This window comes from Salarias fasciatus, chromosome 1, assembly GCF_902148845.1.
Source record: "Salarias fasciatus chromosome 1, fSalaFa1.1, whole genome shotgun sequence".
In the NCBI taxonomy this organism is placed as follows: Eukaryota; Metazoa; Chordata; class Actinopteri; order Blenniiformes; family Blenniidae; genus Salarias; species Salarias fasciatus.
The window spans coordinates 24089351-24108993 of record NC_043745.1 but is presented as its reverse complement, the minus strand read 5'-3'; the positions used below and the strand labels follow the sequence as shown (position 1 = coordinate 24108993).

At 43.8% G+C, this 19643-nt stretch overlaps 1 protein-coding gene across 2 annotated transcripts; it reads right to left on the bottom strand.

Annotated features, from left to right (window-relative positions):
• Positions 1–3978: 3978 nt before the first annotated feature.
• On the bottom strand, positions 3979–19355 carry alx4a (ALX homeobox 4a). Of its 2 annotated transcripts, none has more exons than XM_030094681.1 (4): positions 18974–19355; positions 7851–7862; positions 4818–4919; positions 3979–4299 (listed from the first exon to the last, which is right to left on the bottom strand). In XM_030094681.1, the coding sequence occupies exons 1-4, from the start codon at positions 19337–19339 to the stop codon at positions 3979–3981; spliced, it is 801 nt and encodes a 266-aa protein (XP_029950541.1). In that variant the 5' UTR covers positions 19340–19355. The 2 variants fall into 2 exon arrangements, with proteins under 2 accessions (XP_029950541.1, XP_029950531.1); XM_030094671.1 differs by lacking the exon at positions 7851–7862 and adding an exon at positions 8761–9080 and having other exon boundaries at positions 4818–4946; positions 18988–19355.
• Between the last annotated feature and the right edge of the window lie 288 nt (positions 19356–19643).

Below are 19643 nucleotides of genomic sequence, written 5' to 3'. Positions count from 1 at the left end.
CACAGACATATATATTTTTTTAACAACTTCAATTTCTTTCCTAGTGGTTTCCAGCCGATGTCTTTAGCTGATCTCTTGAATGGCGTCAGTGATTGTTAAATGCCATAGTAATTTCCATTTGTGCTGCAGGAGAGGCTTGAAGAAGCCGCAGTTCATATTTACCTGGCTGGAACTGATTCAGAAAAACATGTTTTGTTTTGTTTTGTTTTGTTTTTGCTTCAGATAACAAATAAATGTTGAATCCAAGTGCAATAACTTATTGTACTTTAATCACAAACTGAACACAAGCATGAGTAAATTCATACTCTCTTCAGAAGACAGCTTGAAGCCACGCAAACATGGAAAAAAAAAAAAAAGAATTACATATCAAGAGAGAAACAATGTTCAAACTCATCACTAGAAGTTCAATGAAACGTACATCAACACATTTAAAGAGAAGTGATACACTCAAATACTTGATAAATTGTCTCACAAAATAAAACGGAGCATAAAGTTTGTAACATTTCCAAGAGTCTTTTGACACTTCAATCCATTCTGCATGCACAACAATGTACATGCACACAACAGCACGCAAAGTTATCAAATATTTACTCCGATACTGACTGCCTGACTTCAGTAGTACTAGAAAAAAAACAGAAAAATGCATAATGAAATCTCGCAAGGCTGGAGTTTTTTGCAGCATTCAAGAGAAAAAGGTTTTGTTTGTAAAGCTAATCTTGAACGGACAGGCCTGGGTGTCGGTGACTCGAGAGGTAAAGCGAGGACATCTGCCGACACCAGATATGTTTTAATCCATGAACAATGAACAGCGAATACCCAGAATTTAGTGAAAGCAGTGAACACGATTGGCTGTAAACCTTCCAGTTTATCTGTGTGTGTGTGTGTGTGTGTGTGTGTGTGTGTGTGTGTGTGTGTGTGTGTGTGTGTGTGTGTGTGTGTGTGTGTGTGTGTGTGTGTGTGTGTGTGTGTGTGTGTGTGTGTGTGTGTGTGTGTGTGTCTGTTGTGTGAGGAAGACTCGGCGCTGGAAGAGACAGACGGTCCTGTCCATCCTGACACACAATCCTGCAGCCCTCAGCCTCTGCGCGGCTCAGTGTTAATTAAAAAGCCTTCCCGGGCTGGCCGTGCCTCAGACCCCGGAATCGGGACGCTGCAGCTTTACGGGCCTTCGGACTCTTTGGAAGTGAGTGAAGGCGCAGTGCTGTGTGTATGTGTGTGTGAGAGAGAGATGGAAGGTGGGGTGGGTGGGATGAATCTTTGAAAGCAGAGCCATGACAGCTGAGGGGGAAGCATGTGTGAGGCATGTTTGTTTTGCATTTACCCCCCGAGCGCAGCTGTGTGCACTGTCCTTTTCCCAGAACACCGGAACACAGCAGACGCCCTCACAGCTCGCCCTCCGTCCAACCCCTCGGCCCGAGCGCAGGGGGCCCCCATGTTCATGTTTTCAAGGATACCCTCTCAGATACGTGCACATGCCTCACATTTGGACAAAAGAGCGAAACTGGATGTAATTAGGCGGACTCTGGGCTGATCTGCGCCGCTGACAGGTTATAGCCCGCACCTCGCTTCCTTTACCTACCCAGAAGGACAGAGAATGTGGTTCAGTTTAGGGAATTAGAAATGGTTGCGCCGCCTCAAGGTGTCCTACAAGGTATCGGGTTTGCTTTCTGAGACTATAAAAGCCTCTGTTATGCTTTAGGCCTACATCAGGATTTGCAAACAAAGGAAAAAAACGTGACATGATCCCACATCGGTAAAAACCCTGTCTGCTATTTCTGTCACTGCAGGATGCTGTTACCGGGGGCCAAACTTGAGGTTTTACTATTTAAATATTTGAGGAAACTGAATGATATCCTCTGTAAAGAGATGAGCTCGGAGCGGCGGAGCCACGTTCTGCTGGCTCTAACCTCTACCTTGCCCTTCCTCTTCCCATGAAGACACACAAACAAACAAAGGCACATCATTCCAGCGCCGGCTGAAGTAAACCCAGAGAAAAGACGACAACTGGACTGGGAGGACACGAGTCCTTCTGATGCTTTCTCATCGCTTCTCAGTTCCACTAAGAACTGATCCTATTCAGAAACCATGCCACAAATGTAATGAGGGCAGACCTCAGGCTTATGTTTCCTCGACCCGGGTCTCTGTGTGTAAACTGTGGAACAGACACGGAACATCTTGTTTGTTCTCAAAGGTTTTGCTCAATTTTAATGAAAGTGAAGGTAAATTTATCCATCCAAGCGAGTTGGCGTTAACGTTGACTGGAAAGAGGAGCAGTCCTGTGTAGCCTCGTCATTCCTCTCGATTAGAGCCGTATAAACACTGGAGAAACGCCATCGCTCCGTCCAAAGAGCCAGAAATGAGAGACCTGCCATGTAGGTCAGAGCGCCACTCTTTTTCTTGCGAGTAAACCTCTGATATCAAATATATGTATGTCTTTAAAAAAATATAGATTGGATCAAATTAGATGTTTTTCCTGTTGTGTTCTGATGTGAGGCAGCAGTGCTAACCACTGCTCCACCAGACCACCCCTCTTTCAACACCTTAAATATCAATTGCTGCACAGTTCGTACGCTGTTCGTATTTGAAAATAAGGCCACTGGAGGACTTCAGTCGCAGCATTTAACCCCTGAAATGCTCATGACTGTAAAGTGTCATGGTTTTGTTTTTTGTTTTTTTAATTAACGGAACAGAAGCATTGCCCCAAGAGCCCCACCAAAACCTGAATGAAGACAATGGAGGTGACGCCACGTAAAACCTGCTGTCGGCGTTCATCGTGAGCAGAAAAATAGCTGTTTGAACACTGACATCATTTCAGCGTTAGAAAGTGTCAACACACTGTGTGTGTGCGTAATCTCCGCCCGCCTCCTGTGTTTCCGAGGAAGCCGCCGCTGGTTTCTCTGTTATTTCTGGCCGTCCGGCCGACGAGTGGGCACTTCTCTGGCCGAAGCCTGCGGGACTTGAAATGCAGAAAGGGGGCACGTTCGTGTCCACTCCGAGTCCGTCCTCCTGCTAACAGAGCGGCGTCTGTTCGGACGCAGGCGCTCCCAGGCTCTTCAGCCCCGAGAGCAGCAGGCCTGCTGCGCCCCTCGCTTCCTCCCACACACCACTTCCTCCTCCTCCTCCTCCTCCTCCTCCTCCTCCTCCTCACACCGGGCATCGGCGGGCTGAGCCGGAGCGGCAGGTGGATCTCTCACCCTGACCGCACTTAAGCAAACCACTTTTCATCTGTTTGACTTTTAAATGCAGGAAGATCCAGCCACTTCAGACTGACTGAAGAACAAACCCGCAGTTGGTTATTTTAACGTTTGTGTTGACGGCGTGAAGCGTCTTTGTGTTCCAGATCAGCTTTCCGAAGCTCTGGATTTTTCCCCAGCATGACTCAAGTTAAGCATGATGGAGATAAAAATAGAATGCTTACATAGCATTAAACAACTTCTTTTTTTTCCCAGGGGGCTTGCAAAACAAACAAAATGTTAAGAGGGGAAAAACCACTTTAAAAATTTAAATAACATTGTAACAATTTAACAGCACCGAACATAAAAACTGCAGATGCCAAAAGCAATGTACAAACAGAAACTCCTGTATTTTAGTAAATAAGTGCATGGATTTCTTTGATATAATTAAGCTTTTTTTTTTTTTCATTTTTAATTTTTTTAGCATTATCTTCAGTCCTAAGCTGCAGCTCCTGTCATACAGTACAACACCACCTCCTGCTTGAACACCAGAGTTACTTTTTTGTTGTTTTTTTACACAGAGGCACTGAAAAACATGGCAGCAGTTGTTTTGCCAGTTGTCTTTTCTTTCTCTGCATGTACTCGTTCTATTGCAGCATTTTTGAAGGTAGTCACTGTTGCCTTTTTTTTTTTTTTTTAGTGTTTTGATTGTCGTGCCCTCTCGCCCCCTCGCGAGGTCTCCCTAAAAGCTTCTCGGGGATAATGAGGCACCCCCCCACCCCCAACACCCCCCACCTCATCCAACACATCATGTGGCCCAGGATATGGCGGCACTGTGCTCTTTGGCCTTCATGCGTAAAGCCGCGATGCTGGAGGACTTGCGGTCAGGGTCCATGTTGAGATCGTACGAGTTGATGCCCGCCGGCATGCCGGGGGATCCTCCGAACAGGCTGCCCATGTGGGCCTGACCCACGTGACCCCCGGGACTCGGCACGCTCAGGAAGTCGGACACTCCGCTGGCGGAGTGGGGATGGGGCGTCATGCAGGGGGTCACAGTGTCGCAGGGCACGACGCAGCCCGGCACGGGGGACGCCGCGCTGCTGCCGCCGATCCAGGACGGGTTCTGGATCTGAAAGGAGTTCAGTAAATCGACGTTGTCTCAGCCAAACAAAATAGTAGCATCAACATTTTGGTGGACAGGTTTGTGTTTTTGCTCTTTCTCCTGGTTAGGTTGCTGTTCAGACACAGGAGACTCGACTGTAAATTTACCACAGTTGGTTGAAAAATCTGCAAAACCACATCATTTTATTTCAAATTGCTGTGTTGATTATTAGCGTAATGAGGCCCATTATGCCTCTTGCGTCCAGTTTCTATTCCAAGATAACACCTAAACCAGTTCTTATAATGTAACTCTCTTTAATTCCCTTTAAAGGATCCATTCATTTTTCTTTACTGCTGCCACCTGCATCAACTTCCCTGACAAAACCAAAGGCAATTACATATACATTTTACTGCAGAGTGAATGGGTTCCAGTCTGTAGAAGTAGAAGAACACCCTTTTTTTTCTGTCCCCTAAAGAAATTATTTTGGGATTTAGATAGAGTGGAGCAAAAACTGGCAGACATTTGCTAAAGCATTCATTTTGTACCTGAGCGTAGTTCTCTGGACGGGTCAGGAGAGGCAGCTCGTAGGCGGTGGAGAAATGTGTCCGGACCTGCTGCATCTGACCAAAACGCTCCCGCTTCCTCCACTTCGCTCTTCGGTTTTGGAACCATACCTGCAAGTTCAACACACATTTTTTTTTTTTTTTTAATGTTATCGAGTGAGACAATTCTATTATTCATCTTGCATGTGATTTTTTCCCCCCTCAAAGCTAAAGGAAATGCTTTTCTAATCATACCAATCTAAGCATCCTGAATAGAAAAACAACCCCTTTCAATTCTGAAAAAACACTGCATGGGTGAATGATAAATTTCATTTGCAGCTCTTCAGATATTCAAACAAGTTTTACATTGTGAACTTGCAATTAGCAGAAATGTATTTCAGATCCAGATGAACTCATATAAATATGTCAGTGCAATTTCTAACTGAAGGGATGAAAACCTGGAAATGACAGAGACGGAGATGAGGGGAGCGAGTGGGCCCCGCTTCGCTTTGAGGCTCCCAAACAAATCACCTTTGCTTATTTGCTGTCTGACAAGAGGTGGGTGTTTTTTGTTTTCAGTAATCGTCTTTGACAACCAAACGTGACACCATTGTTTACCGAAGGCATTTAGTGTGTTTGAAATACCATCGGAGGATGAAGGGAATCTGAATCAATTATGCCTGGTGGGCTTCACGTGTTACCTGACATGATTTTCATCAAACTGTGTGTCTCTTTCGAAAAACTGTTGATTTTGCCAGCTTGATTTAAACACATATGTCCCTGTATGACTTCTTTCTGATATCAGTCCTCATATTTTCTGCTTTTTTTGCTCAGGCACTTTAAAATAAGTCCACAGAGACAATGTAGGAAATTGAAAAGTGAGATGGGATTATAACTGGGGTTTGTTTGCGTTTTCCTTTTTAATTTCCTGCAACTTAAAACTCCTGGCTCTGAGATACTGTCTCCTACTAAATTAAAGAAGCTCACAGGCTGGAGGACATAATCCTTTCCTTGATGTTCTCATACATCGTCCCCTCTGCGCCGCGGCTCGCTCGGGACCGACGGCCTTGTTTCTCAACCTGCCTCTCCAAAATACATCGTCTTGGGAAAGTGCAAACACAGCTCCGATCGGCTCAATCTTCGCGTTGCACCCAGTCTGTGGGCCATTATACAGGGGAGAACACATTTTTGCGTTGCACACACTCGGTTGTGACAGTAATTGGTAAAGATCTTGACAGCTTAAGTAGCTGGTGGACTTTCAATGAGGCTTTATTTATGTTACAGCCCCAGAGAGAAAGAGCAGAGAAATGCCAAACTGGCCCCAGCAGGAGAACTGTATGGGGCCGAAAACACTTTGAAGTGAAAGAGCAGCTCAGAGGATTGATAACCCGCCTCTGCTGTCACTCATGTCAGCCTCCAAACCAAAGTAGAAAGAAATCCGAGGCTGAGCCTGGCTTCGGTTTTCCAACACCCCCAAAGCACTAATAATCTCATCGAAACACCTCTGACCGCTGTTGTTCTTCATTAAGTGTAAGTTTGTTCCCTTTTCCTCCAAAGTCCTCCACCACATAATTTCTTATTTCCCATGTCAATTAAAGGTAAGTTGAGGACACAAGTGGGCAGATTCAGAAAGAAACACAGCATGAAATCTGACACCTCCCTGTGATTTCTACTCACTTCGAATGTGTTGCCACAACTCTGTCATTTAATTTAATTTCATCCTGGCTGATGGTATTTGTTTGTTTCTTGGGCTCCATATACTTTGATACACAATATTATATGATAAACACACACGAAAAAAATGTACTTGCATTAATGCATGTCAGCACTTTTCTGTAAAGTCTTTAAATACATGATATATTTCATATTGTCTTAAACTATTGGTTAAAGTGAAGTTAAAAAAAATGCAAATTTAAAGTAATAGTTTTTGGATTTCAGTGAATTTAAACATCTTAAGTCACACTCTTGACACTCACTGTTATACTGCAGGGTTAAAATAAGATGATCTGAGGATTGAGGGTCATTTACCAGAAAGAAAATTTGAGAAAGTAAACTTTAAACATTTCGTTAAAATAAGAAAATAGAACTCGTAAGTAAAATCTTATCACAATTTAGTCTATTTTATTTTTCTGACTTTTTTTTAAAGAATTTTTTAAAAATAATTAGCAAGTCTGATTACAAAGCTAAAACCAGAAATCATTCCTTTATTTAATCACTCATCTTAAAATTACTAAAACTATCAATTATTAGTCAAAATAATGATTGCAGATTTTATTATATTGATTTAGTTGATTCATGTATGATCCCTGCATTGTTATCAATATTTCTATAATCAAATTTAAATATTTTGTAATATTCCCTCTTAAAATGATTTAATTGTTGCAGCTATTTGCTCCTGCATCCTCCTGCTAGCCCTGCTCTCTAAACTCTAAACACGAGGTGATCAGATGTGATCCCGGCTCTCAGAACCTCTGTTGGTTCTGAGTGATGTGATGCTATTGAAACCCCTGACCTTTGACCTCTGACCCTTCCCGTGTAGTGTATATGGCTCAGATGTGAACCTAGTCTCTCCCTTTGAAACACCGAGATGGAAAAAGCAAACAACTCCAGGCTCCAGTGTTTAAATGTCCTGTGTTTTCAGTGTGTGAGGATCAGGACTAATTAAACCAAAATGCTCACAAATTCGAACAATTGAAGCTTTTTCTTTTTTTTTCCAGCCTTTTTAAAACATGTTTCCAACCCTAGATGCTGAATTGATGAGCTGTGAGTCTGGTTTTTATTTTTGTTTTGCCTGTAGATGATCTGAATAAAGAGCAGAGTCCTGCTCTCTGACTGACAAGGCATCTCCTGTCTTTTATCTTTTTAACTTGAGCGTTTAAGAGGACCGCTGGGAGAGCCAAGAGCCGTAAACCTGCGTCCATCTGAGGCATGCAGGTCTGCGATAGCACCGGCGGCCGAGCAGAGCATACCTTCTGACACTCGGAGCTGAGTTATAACCCCGTGGCTGCACTCACTTCCTGTGTTCCTCCGCGGAACTCTCCCCGGCTGCTGCTCCAGCTCACCATGTCGGAGGGAGGATAGTTTTAATTGAGCTCTTATCTCATCAGACAAGTTCAACTACTGAAAGTATGAACCGCGTTGGCAAGAAAACAATAACTGTATCTCTAAGTCAGTTATGAACTGAGTTGTCAATGACCGAGTTTCTCGAAGCCCACGGGAGGGGTTTCACACCTCCGCTGGAGACCGCAGTGGGGACACATTCTTGTCTGAATTGTACGATAATGAAAGAAAAACACAGACAATCCCGGGGATTTGGTGCTCACACACACACACCTCACACACACACACATGCTTTAGAAATGATGACAGACTCCTTCTCTCCGTGCTAACGTTGGAAGGCATTACAGCAGTCGTGACCAAACTGTATGCTAATCAGGTCAGAAGGTCAGCGGCCCGGTGTCGACTTCAGGGCCGGCTGCTACGCTTAGAAATCAGCCCACAAATTTCAGGAAACTCTGAGACGATCCTGTGGAAACACAGTACGATCGAGCGGGTCTCCTCGCAGGTCGATAAAAGTCTGCGCTCCTAAAAACTGCACATATGAGGCCCAGGCAGCTCGAGCCTCAGCCCCCCTGGGCCCCCTGGCCTCTGCTAGCTCCCACTCCCCCACTACTCTCCTTCGACTCCCACATTACCAGATAAATCTCTCATGTTGCCGTGTGAGTGACGTTATCTCTGCCGAGCCGCAGATGCTGAAGGATCCGCGAGGCTGCTTTGTTTAAACACACTTCTGCTGAGGGAGGGCCCTGTTTTTCTACTCTGAAGGGTGAGCGTGGGGTTGCAATGGAGTGTCTGCCATAACAAGTCCACTACATTAGATGGTGGCGTGAAGAGATTTCGTCACATAAAAGTGTCCTAGACCCTGCTGTTGGGCGTCGTCTGTTACCTGCACACGGGCTTCGGTCAGGTCGGTCCTCAGTGCCAGCTGCTCTCGGGCGTAAACATCAGGATAATGCGTCTTCTGGAAGACCTTCTCCAGCTCCTCCAGCTGGTAGCTGGTGAAGGTCGTGCGGTTGCGTCTCTTCTTGCCCTTGTTGCTCTCGCCGCTGTCGGCCTTGTCCAGAGGGCTCCCCAAGTCTGTGCCCGGCGGCCGGTCGGAGGCCGCCTTCACGCCCTGGTCCTTCACCGGCAGGTATCTGCTGTCCATCCCAGGAGAGTCGGAGTCCGGGCCCAAGTCGGAGTCTGTCAGACCTGAACTGTCTTTACCTGCAGACACAGGAGGAAGGGGAAACCCGTGAGAACAGCTCTGTGTTGAATCAAAAGGAAGGGCTGCTAAAGAAGTGTTAGAATTCAACATTTACTGAATTTTGTTCCACTGCTTCCCAAGATTTCGGGCTGGCGGAGCTTATATAAGCCACGTGTGGATTCTACACGTGAGGAGGACAATGGGGTAAAAGCTGTTACACTTTGAAGTTTCATGCTTCTTCCCATTTTTGGCACGTTTCCCCTCCACCGCCTCTGACAAGCAGAGATTTGCAGATTTCTACAGCAACTCAAACATTCACTCTGCTTCATACAGTACAAGTTTCAACTTTTCAACCTTTCAGCAGCTTCTTCAGATGAAATGATCGTCCTTTGGGACGACCCCTCCCATGAGTGCTTTAAATCTGAGGCGCCCTTCGACTTCTCTTACGGCTGGGACAAACATTCGAAACCTGTCATCTAGATTCAAACTAAACACAGTAAAATCCAGCGGCTGAAGGCTCCGTTAATTTTCATTGTTCTTATATCACTTGCTTTTTACGATGGTCGGTCTAACATAGTTTATCTCAATGACATTTATCGAGCTTTCAGAAGAAACTGTGACGATTGTGTGTGTGTGTGTGTGTGTGTGTGTGTGTGTATGTGTGTGTGTGTGTGTGTGTGTGTGTGTGTGTGTGTGTGTGTGTGTGTGTGTGTGTGTGTGTGTGTGTGTGTCGGTGTGTGATTTTGGAGCATGTGTGTGTCAGCTGGCTTGTCTGCTGGAGGCTGTGATGGATGCTCTGGATCACTTGCTGCTTACAGGATCCAGTTGTAATGCATAGATCATTTGTGCGTACGCACACACACACACTCACACACACATACACACTCACACACACACACACACACACTCACACACACACAGACACCTGGCAGATTGAATTGTTGTCAACAGTTTCTGACCAAGCGAAATCTGATTGAGATCTTTGTACACTTGCTTCACTCATGGCTGCAGTCTAACAGAAAACCTCAAGCACTTCTCTGTTCATAAATTTCCAGAGCGCTGTCTGCGCCAGCGCTCTCGTCTGAGCTGGCAGCCTCTCTTCAACTGCTGCGTCTGTCCTCCGACTTCCCATCAGAGGCGACCGCTCGAGGAACAAATGTGTCACAATTTCAGACTCTTTAATGATAGGTGTCCCCTTCTGTTTCCGTCCAGTGGCTCCTCGCAGCTCCGGACCCTCCCCGCTGCCAGATATCATCTGAGGTGAACTTATTTTCAGGATGGAGGACACCGCTGCCCATCCAGCAATTCGTCAGGTTAGAAATTGGGAGGTGTGTTTTCTGCTCCGTGGCTCATGTGAGCTGCCTGCGCGGCTCTCAACACTCTGTCAGCACTGAAGACGTTTCACACACACACACACACACACACACACACACACACACACACACACACACACACACACACACACACACACACACACACACACACACACGGGTGACCTGCGGCTCATTGCCATGTTGGGTGATGTGCTACAAGGTGATGTGAAGAGATAAGTTGTCGTTAACTGACTCGCTCGTGTGCCAAAGCATATCAAATGCAGCATTTTCGTCGGCGGTGACACATTACACTGCTGAAATTCAGGCATAGATCTGTCTGAGTTAATGTGCAGCTCATAGATGTTATACAAAATAAACAATGCTCTTTTATATCTTTACTTAATTTGGTATCATTTAAAGGTGTATCTGAATTTGATTCCAGAATTTTGAGGAACATAATACATATAATGTCATGTTTGATTTTTGACCCAGAGTCAAAGAAAATCAGTATAGAGTAACATCAGAAACATCCACCGATGTTATTCTATACTTTTCAGGTCTTTAAATTTCAACTGTTCCCAGGTCTGTTCTGTTTCAACAGGGATTATTTTATCCCCCAAAAATGTCATATCCGTATGTTGTCATATTAACTGTCAAAGTCTCTCGGAGGAAAAACTAGAAACACAAGGTTATCTCACCGAAATTGAACAATGCTGGTCTCATTTTATGAATTATTTAACTTAAATGTGTAAGTTAACATCGCTACTGTTGAACACTGACATTGAAAATAACCATTTTTCTCTGCTAATATTATCTGTACCATTATTAACAATTTTAAAAAGGATATTTTCTCCATTGATTTTAGGAAACGAGCTAATATAGCCAAGGTATAAATTGAAATCAGTTTGAAGCCAGTGATGACAGCCATTATTATTTGATTACAGGCTCACTGACTGGAGCAGTAATGAGACGCAGCCTTGTGTTTTCATGTCTTTTCTATGCTGAGCATTCAGCCCCCAAACTTAAAATGATTAAACTGATTTTATTTCATCTCGTTCAGCCTCTCGAGGAGAGCGAAACCTGTCTGGTGTGATCCTGCAGCGCCATGTCTCACACCAGATCCATTTCAGTCCGCAGGTTTCAGGCAGCTGCGAGGCTCATGTTCCTCAGATGGACCCGAGCAGGGATCTGTGTTTTGGTGGCAGACCGCTCGCCGGGGACGTGATCTCTGAAACATTCCCTCGTTCTCCATAACTAACACGTGTTTTACTCCAGTATAAATGCTACGCAGCCATTCGCTGGCTGGCCTGCTCCCTCAGTCCAACACAAAGCGAGAGCTGTCAGGTCGCTTGACGTCAGGAATCCTCCCGCTGATCAAAGGCAGTTGTTTATTTCACGTTGTGATATTTTTCTGGCAAGCGTGAGATGTACTGAAATGTCCATGCGTGTTAACCATTGAATCTGCTTCTCCGGCTATTTCGGCGTCCACCTGCACTTCCACGAGCAGTTTTTGTCTCGTAAAGAGGTCTCGACTACAACCCTGCAAACTGCTCAACCAAACATCTTTTTTTTCCTCCTCTTTTTTTTTTTTGCTATGAGAAATGTTTTTAGTTACAAAACCACAGAATGTTCTATTTATTCTCAGTGGAATCATCCATCTGCATTGTTCCAGAGCACAGTGAGGGCAAACCGTCTGCAGCTCAGTTTGGTGGCATTAGAAGCCGTTCTGCTAAAATTACAGACGCAAAACAACCTTCATGAAGTCGTGAGCTGTAATTTATGCCTCCTGATAATACAATACCGCCGGTTTGTGTTCAAATTCAGTTTTTGTCATGCAACCTATTCATCTTTTCATGGCGAATTTTGTTATATTTTTATAAAAAATAAATCACAGTGCACTTCTGTATTCAAAAGAAAAACACGATTTTTGTTGGCCAGACATACGGTAAGGATGACTATTAATTCACAGTTAAAAACCTGCAGGGGGGCAACATCAAAGTGTAGTTTAACTGGCTGTAAAGCGTCGGGGCACCTTCCCTGCCTCTTTATTGACTGGGATGACTGGGGTCAGCTCACAGTGTTAAGAGGAAATGCTATAAATCACACACTATACGGTGACAGAGAGATTAACAATGTGTCGCTCCAGAAAGAAATATCTGCAAGACAGGCAAACGGAGAAAAACTAGGAGAGGAAGAGGGATAGAGAAAGAGAAAGGAAAAGGAAAATCCATTTCTTTATTTTAAAACTTGATCGGTGAGTCTTACTGGGCTCCTTCAGTCGAAGCAGATTGAGACACTAATATAGTGTAGAGTGGATAATTTAGATATGTAATATGTCATATTATTATATAGGTTACTTTAAAATGCTCTGTGATCTGATGAATATAGGCCTCCACAGTTGATCACAAACCACCAAGTGATTTAAAAAATACCATCAAACAAATAATGAAATGAACCATTAACTGGTGTAATCAGCTCCTCTGGGAAATACTAATACAAGTAATATGTTTTTCATATAGTTTTCTTAAATGAGGAGAATATGTTTGCTTGTTTACTCGTTCAGCGGTTTTAAAGCCCATCATCAATGGTTGCAGTAATTTTTTTTTTTTAAGGTTTAGTCAATACTAACTTCAGAGTGAAATATCCAGCTCTTTGGCTGTCAGACATTAAGCACCTATTTTTACCACTTCAACAACTCAATTTGTACATGGGCTTAGCTTTGCTTGCACAAGTAACACCTCTCACCTTGCTCTTGCACGTTTTCCCACCGTCAGGTTATGGTATTATTTTAAAAAATACATAATTACTGCAGCTTTAGGTCAATCGCTGTGCCGCTGACGCTGTGGCAACGCTCTCTCTGATTCTCTGCTGCTACAATCTGACCTTGTCTCCTGTGGAGGTAGGAATAACAGGACTATGAATAGCTCGGCGCTACGCCGGCTTGGTGTAAAGTCGGGTGCTCAACACATTTGGAGGCAATATGCATATAAACACACAGCAGTGCGCAAATCCACACATCGGCCTGAGACACTGTAAATTTAACCCCAGCGAGTCTCGTGCAGAAAACTTCTCAACAGTTGAGTTTCTTTTTGAAAGCTGCTCTTTGGAACGATCCGCACGACGGTCGGCGTCTGAAAAATCCCCCATAAACCTAAAGACTGATAAATCACTTCTCACACACTCTTTGTCTCCTTCACACACGACTCCCCCAGTAAGTCCCCCCCCCCCCCCCCCCCCCCCCCCCGTCCAAATGTTCCTCCCAGACTCTGCAGCAAAGCTGCAGCTTCCTCCATCTTGTGTTTTTGTTGTTCGATCAAAACAGTCTCCTCTACACCCGAGACGGAAAAACTGGCTCAGGCTATCTTTCAGTGTGCGAGCGTATACAATGAAACACTCTGCTCAGAATTTTCCTTTAAAACTTGCATAATCACTTCTTCCTCCCAAGAATTCTCAAACCGAAGCATCTGAATGTTCACATAACGGCTTGAAAGCACAATGAAACCGGCAACTTTCACCAACCAGACATCAGTTTCAGCCCAGAGAAATGCAGCTGTCTTCAGGGTTATGCAATCAAAACTTGGTCTGTTTGGTTTGTTACGATGAAGCACAAATTGTAATATTCTAAAAATACAAATACAGTTGCTCAATCACTCGAAAAATATCAATAACCGATGGAATAAACAAGGCTTTCCTGACCCAGAGAAGTGTGGTTTACTAAGTTTAAAGACACAAACAGGCAAATGCTGACAAATATGGTATATTTTTAAAGTTCAGGTGAATCTCTCAGTACCCACACATTATATTAATTAAATTTACTGAAAAGCTTCTGTTCTGAAACCGAACTGTGCTTTTGTAACTGCTTCTACAGACCTGAGCTTTTTCCTCAGCATTACACTGTCGTTCGCCACATTGAAGGAAATTTGTTCTCTGAGGACTTTGATGCCACTGATTTTTAAAAGCCGACTGGCTTTTCATTACGAATCCAACTTTAAATGCCGAAAGTCTATGTTACAATATTTTCTGATGAATGAATGACTGCACAGAGGATGACTGAATACCTCTGAACCCACTGACTATACGCTTTGGCACCAACAGTGAATAATTTGCCACATAATGTAGAATTATGGTCAAGAAAATGTTGCTTTACTACACATTCATCAGTTTTGTTTTTTTTTTTTTTTTTTTTTAAGAGGTCTGAACTGATGTGCAGCCTTGTTTCTGTCTGAGTCTTCCTTTTACACGAGGCAGTGACAAAGAGACCAAAGGAAGTCCTGGACGGCGTGATCCCTCTGCCCCGCTGCTCTCACTCGGCCATGCAAACTGAGCCTAATGTAAATTACCCTGCCAAACTTTAGGCTAAATGGTAAAATGATCCTGAGTCCTTGTCACCTCCACTCATGTCACCGAGTGGCTGAAGTGTGCCTCAGTCGTCTGGGCGTCGAGGCTGGTTCCCATTACGGCCTGCTCGGCCCAATCAGCACAGACGGCCATTTCGGAGGGTGAAATGGTTGTGCCAGGTCAAAAATGGTACGGGGGAGGTGGGGGGGGCATAGATGGGAGCAACACCACGACAATCACCTGCATGATGGTTCATACATGGAGATTTATCTAAAAGTTCACTTGCAGGGAAAAGTAATTGAAATGAAAGAGCTCTGATAAAATACAAGAGATTCCGTTGAAACAATTCAACACCCAAACTCACGAATGAACAAGTAAAGTGACACACGTTCAAACTGAAAAACTCTGGAGTCTGATTCCAAATGTTGCGGCGGGCCAGGCTTTGACGACAGGGCTTTAAACAGGGGTTTCGAATGGATTCTCTCTGCTGCGAGCATCCAGGGGAGCTCGCCCTCCTCTCCAAACAACCGAGGGCAGGAGGGCCGAGCGAGAGGTCAGCGCACTCAGACACCGAGCGAGGGCACGGACACATCAAAAGAGGAAGCATGTTGTCTCTGGAGCATCGCAGAGACTCGTGGGTGGTTGTTTTAAGACTGTGAAATGAATGAGTGAAACATCCTCAGGGCCTTTTTTTTTTTCTAAACTTGTGAAGTCGTTTTTCTCTAGTTTGACAGTTACTTTCAGTAATGGAGGAACACCTAAAACAAGTATTTTATATCATGGGACATGGAGGAATAATAGAGAACCAAGTTCAGACAATTTTTTCATACAAATACTGTTATTTTGCGATGCAATATTTACTTGACAGAGGTAATCACTGCTAACTTTGGAGGATTAGATTTTGCATGTCAGTACAACATATTGTGTTACTGTGGTCAGAACTAAACAAACCATTGTAAAATAAAACCTAAAATATCAACAGATGCTTGTGCACATTATACCCATCCGAAATCCAATTTTCATTTTTAAACTATTTTCAAAAAGTGTATTTGTTATAAAGTACTTTTCAGTCTGAAAAGGTTTTCCACACCACTTAATTTTGCGCCGTTACTCTTTCACAGTTGCAAAGCAAGCCTGCACAGTATTTACTGCTGCTGTGTCCACACGTTCTCAAACACGGTCTCTCGCTGTCAGCCCTCAGCCCGGCCTGAAAGCTGCCCCTGCTCCAAAAGCGGCCTTGTTGATTGCACATAACAACTTGATTGGCAGTGTGTTGAGTGTAAAGCAACGTAACTGTGTTTGCATTGACTCTGATGTATGTAAATGTTTGTTAGACAGCCACTCTGTTTTCCTTCAGCCAAAAAACGTCTCAGTTAAAGCTCCCGGCTTGCACTTTAGAGACCAGTCATCACATCACCTTTGACTGAAAGGGATCAAGCTGGAAATTACAACAACACAGCAAATCTCTGACAACGTGAAACTACCCAGCCAGGGTGTAAAATACAGGTTTGATAAAAGAAATGATCCAGGGAGTGTAATGCTCTAGCGTTTTTCCAATAAAAACATCAGGAATCATTTATCATGTTTTCCCCCAGCAAGGAAGTTCAGCATATTTTACTGCTGCCTTCAATTTATGTCCAGTCAGTCAGCGGCATGGAAGTCAGTGAAAAACCTTCAGTCAGAGATGATCAGAAAGAAAAAAAAAAAAGACCCACAGAGTCAAAGGACTCCCATCCGCAGTTTGCTTTCCACAACTTGCATGTTTGGAGGAGAGGATTTGATTGCATTTGTGCATCATGAAAACTCAGGCCGTCGATAAAGGATCAGACACGTGAATTCAGATAAAAGAGGGGAAAAAAAGTGGATTTTCTGTGTTTCAGGTCTGGGGACTTGGAGGTTCGTGCCTGGGGGTCAAGTCACTGTGAGCACAAATGAAAGCAAACAGTGAGGTTTGACATCTGAGTCGGGTTAATGTCGGAACTCCTCTTTTCTATAACGTGGACCGGAGGAAAAACACGAATGGAGATGTGAGAAGGCTTTTCACGATTCTCCTTATGTAATTGAAGGCACGCTGTGTGTGTTTTTTTTTTTTTTTTTTTTTTTTGCATTAATTTCGAAAGATTTAATATATAAAATAAAAAAACGATGTCAGGAATACGAAAATTAATTCCTATCATTAATGTTTAATCTTTTTTATAGTTTTTTTTCTTCAAGCTTCAAGTTTCCCTTTCAGTTTTTTATAATTGGAATAAATTAAAACGACAATATTTGATTTACATGTGAAAATCGTGCGAGGTGCAGGAATATATTTTAATCCAGGAGTCAGAATTTTGGTGGAAAAGGTGACGATCCTTAAAGGCGCACAAGAGGAATAAATCAAATCAATTCAAATTTGAGGTAATAACCACTTGCGGTTTGCGCCATTTTAAACGCTTTGTCAGTGCAATCAATCAAATGAATAAACAGAAATACGAACAATTAATACAAAAGAATAATAAACAATTTATTTCGAAACTTTCTCTTTCTGCCACAGTCTTAAAAACAGTCTTTTATTTAACCTAATCATTTTTCCCTATTTCGTTCAGACCAGTGTCAAGGTTAATAGCTAATAAAAACTTTACAGTCATTTTAAAGGACCAGTCTGAGCCCATAAGAAGGATTGATCTCCATGTCTTGACATTCTGGAACTATAAAGGAAGTTTTGGGGTCGATATCCGGAATCTGTCAAAACATCCTTTAACTACTTCCACTGAAGAATAAATAAATAAATCTGCGTAATAGTGATGGACAAGCAGCTGGATAATTCAAAAGAAAGAGGAGTGATTAATCTCATGCGTAAAAGCGCAACACTGTGATTTTCTAATTCAAGAATTATTATCATTACTATGCTTAAAGTCGTTTTAGTATTGATATTATTGTATTTTTATATACTGCTCACTCTATATGGAGTCTGGAAAATCGTTTTTTCAGTAGAATCCAGAGGTTTTTCAATACAAAGACCAATTAGATCAAAATCAGTTTCTCCGCTTAAATATTCTGTTTGAACAGTCATTGTCCAGGTAAATTAGACATTAATTGAAAGAGTTCCATTTTTAGACAAGGCAAAAGGGCCCAGTGGCTTTAAAGCTATTGCGACTCTCCACTTCAGATTTTTTTTTTAAGTTAATAATAGTTTGGTCATTATTTTACCGCCACATCCTTTAATATTGAAGATAAACTTGTCGATATATACTGACAGCGCGCAGGGCCTATACGGCTGAACACCGCTGAACGTCGTTCCTCTTCCGCGCGTCCGTGGGCTGGGCGCGTTATTTACGATCAGGCGGGGATTAAGTCCAGGGCAAAACCAGCTGAATTCAATCTGCTCACTTTGAAGGGACAAAAATCACGTTGCTCATCTTCTTGACGGATAAATCTCGATGGTGGTTTTTTTGCTCCGGTAAAAAGTGTATTCCACTTTGGGGGTGGTGGATGTCTCCAAGTGGAGAGAAAGGCAGAAATAAAGCCTCCTTTGGAGTCACCGCCTACCTAACGAGGGTCAAAGTTTTATTCACACCCTCATCATTCACCAATTACTGCGGTGCCCCCGTGCAATTAAATCTAATTGGAGCCAATCAGGCGGCGCAATGAAATGAAAATATTATCAGTTTGGAGCTCACTATTTGTGCCATCTGAAAACCTGTTAATTCAATTGTCCGACTCAGCTCCAATATTAAGGATTGTAATGCAGATTATCGCATTAAATGCTCCCTAATTTAATTTTGATGGCCAAAGAGACAATTTGATAGTCGGGAAGATTATGCTTCTTCTCCTTAACTGTGTTACGCACAGAACTGCTGGAGCACTTCTCTGTGAGGACGAGGGTCCTGCGCAATGCTGCAGCGGCAGGTAAGAATCTGGATGTGTTCTTCTAAGCGCAACTGGCATATGGAGATAAAATGCACTGACTGAAAAAAAAAAAAATAGGAATAAGCCGTTGCATATTGCCTCACTAACAGGGTTGCAGTTCATAGTTCTGGTAATTCACTGAGATGTGCCGCATCCGTGACATTCACGATCCAAACTTGCAAACTATTTCTTCCTGTGGGTTTTGTGGGGAACAGTCAAATCGATGACCGACGGGTTCAGAGCTGTGCTGTTCATTTATCCATCGGACGCGGCCCGGAGAAACCTGCCCGCTAATGCAGAAGTCACGAGCCTTCGCGTGCACGCTGCATCCCTTCCCCGCGCGTTTATCCGTGTTTATCATGCCTCACCTTGACTTCTCTGCACTCACCATAGCACGAGACGAGCGCTCCGTTCAGTCCCCTCTCCTGCTGCAGCTTGTCCTCTTCGGGGGGTGTTTTGCAAGACGACCTCTGCATGAAGAGGTGGTATTTGCTGAAAGTGCCTTGCCCAGCTGCAGCGGCATCCAATGACTGGCACTCCTGCTGGAAGGGGCTCCGGGACTTCTCTCCGTAAGCCTGACCTTTGTTGGGCAGGAAGGCGGCGGGGCTGTATTTGGTGTCAGTCGCCGGGAATGTCCTAAAGTGGTCCGCCGGGTGATCCCTACCTTGCGCAGCAGAGGGGCTATAATATGAATCCATGGATGTCATATCGCTGTATGAAACGCAGGTCTCCGCGTTCATGCCTAAAAAAAGAGTCATGGGGAGAACGAGACTAAACTTTTTTTCCTCTCTCTCTCTCGCTCTCTCTCTCTCGCTCTCTCTCTCTCTCTCTCTCTCTCTCTCTCTCTCTCTCTCTCTCTCTCTCTCTCTCTCTTGGAAAGGGAAGCGCAGGAACCCCTTCCTCTCCCTCTCCTCTCAGATGAAAATGCGCGCACACACACACACACACACACACACACACACACACACACACACACACACACACACGCACACACACAATATGCAGGCAGAGTACTGCAGCCCACACCACCCCGCAGCTGGGTTT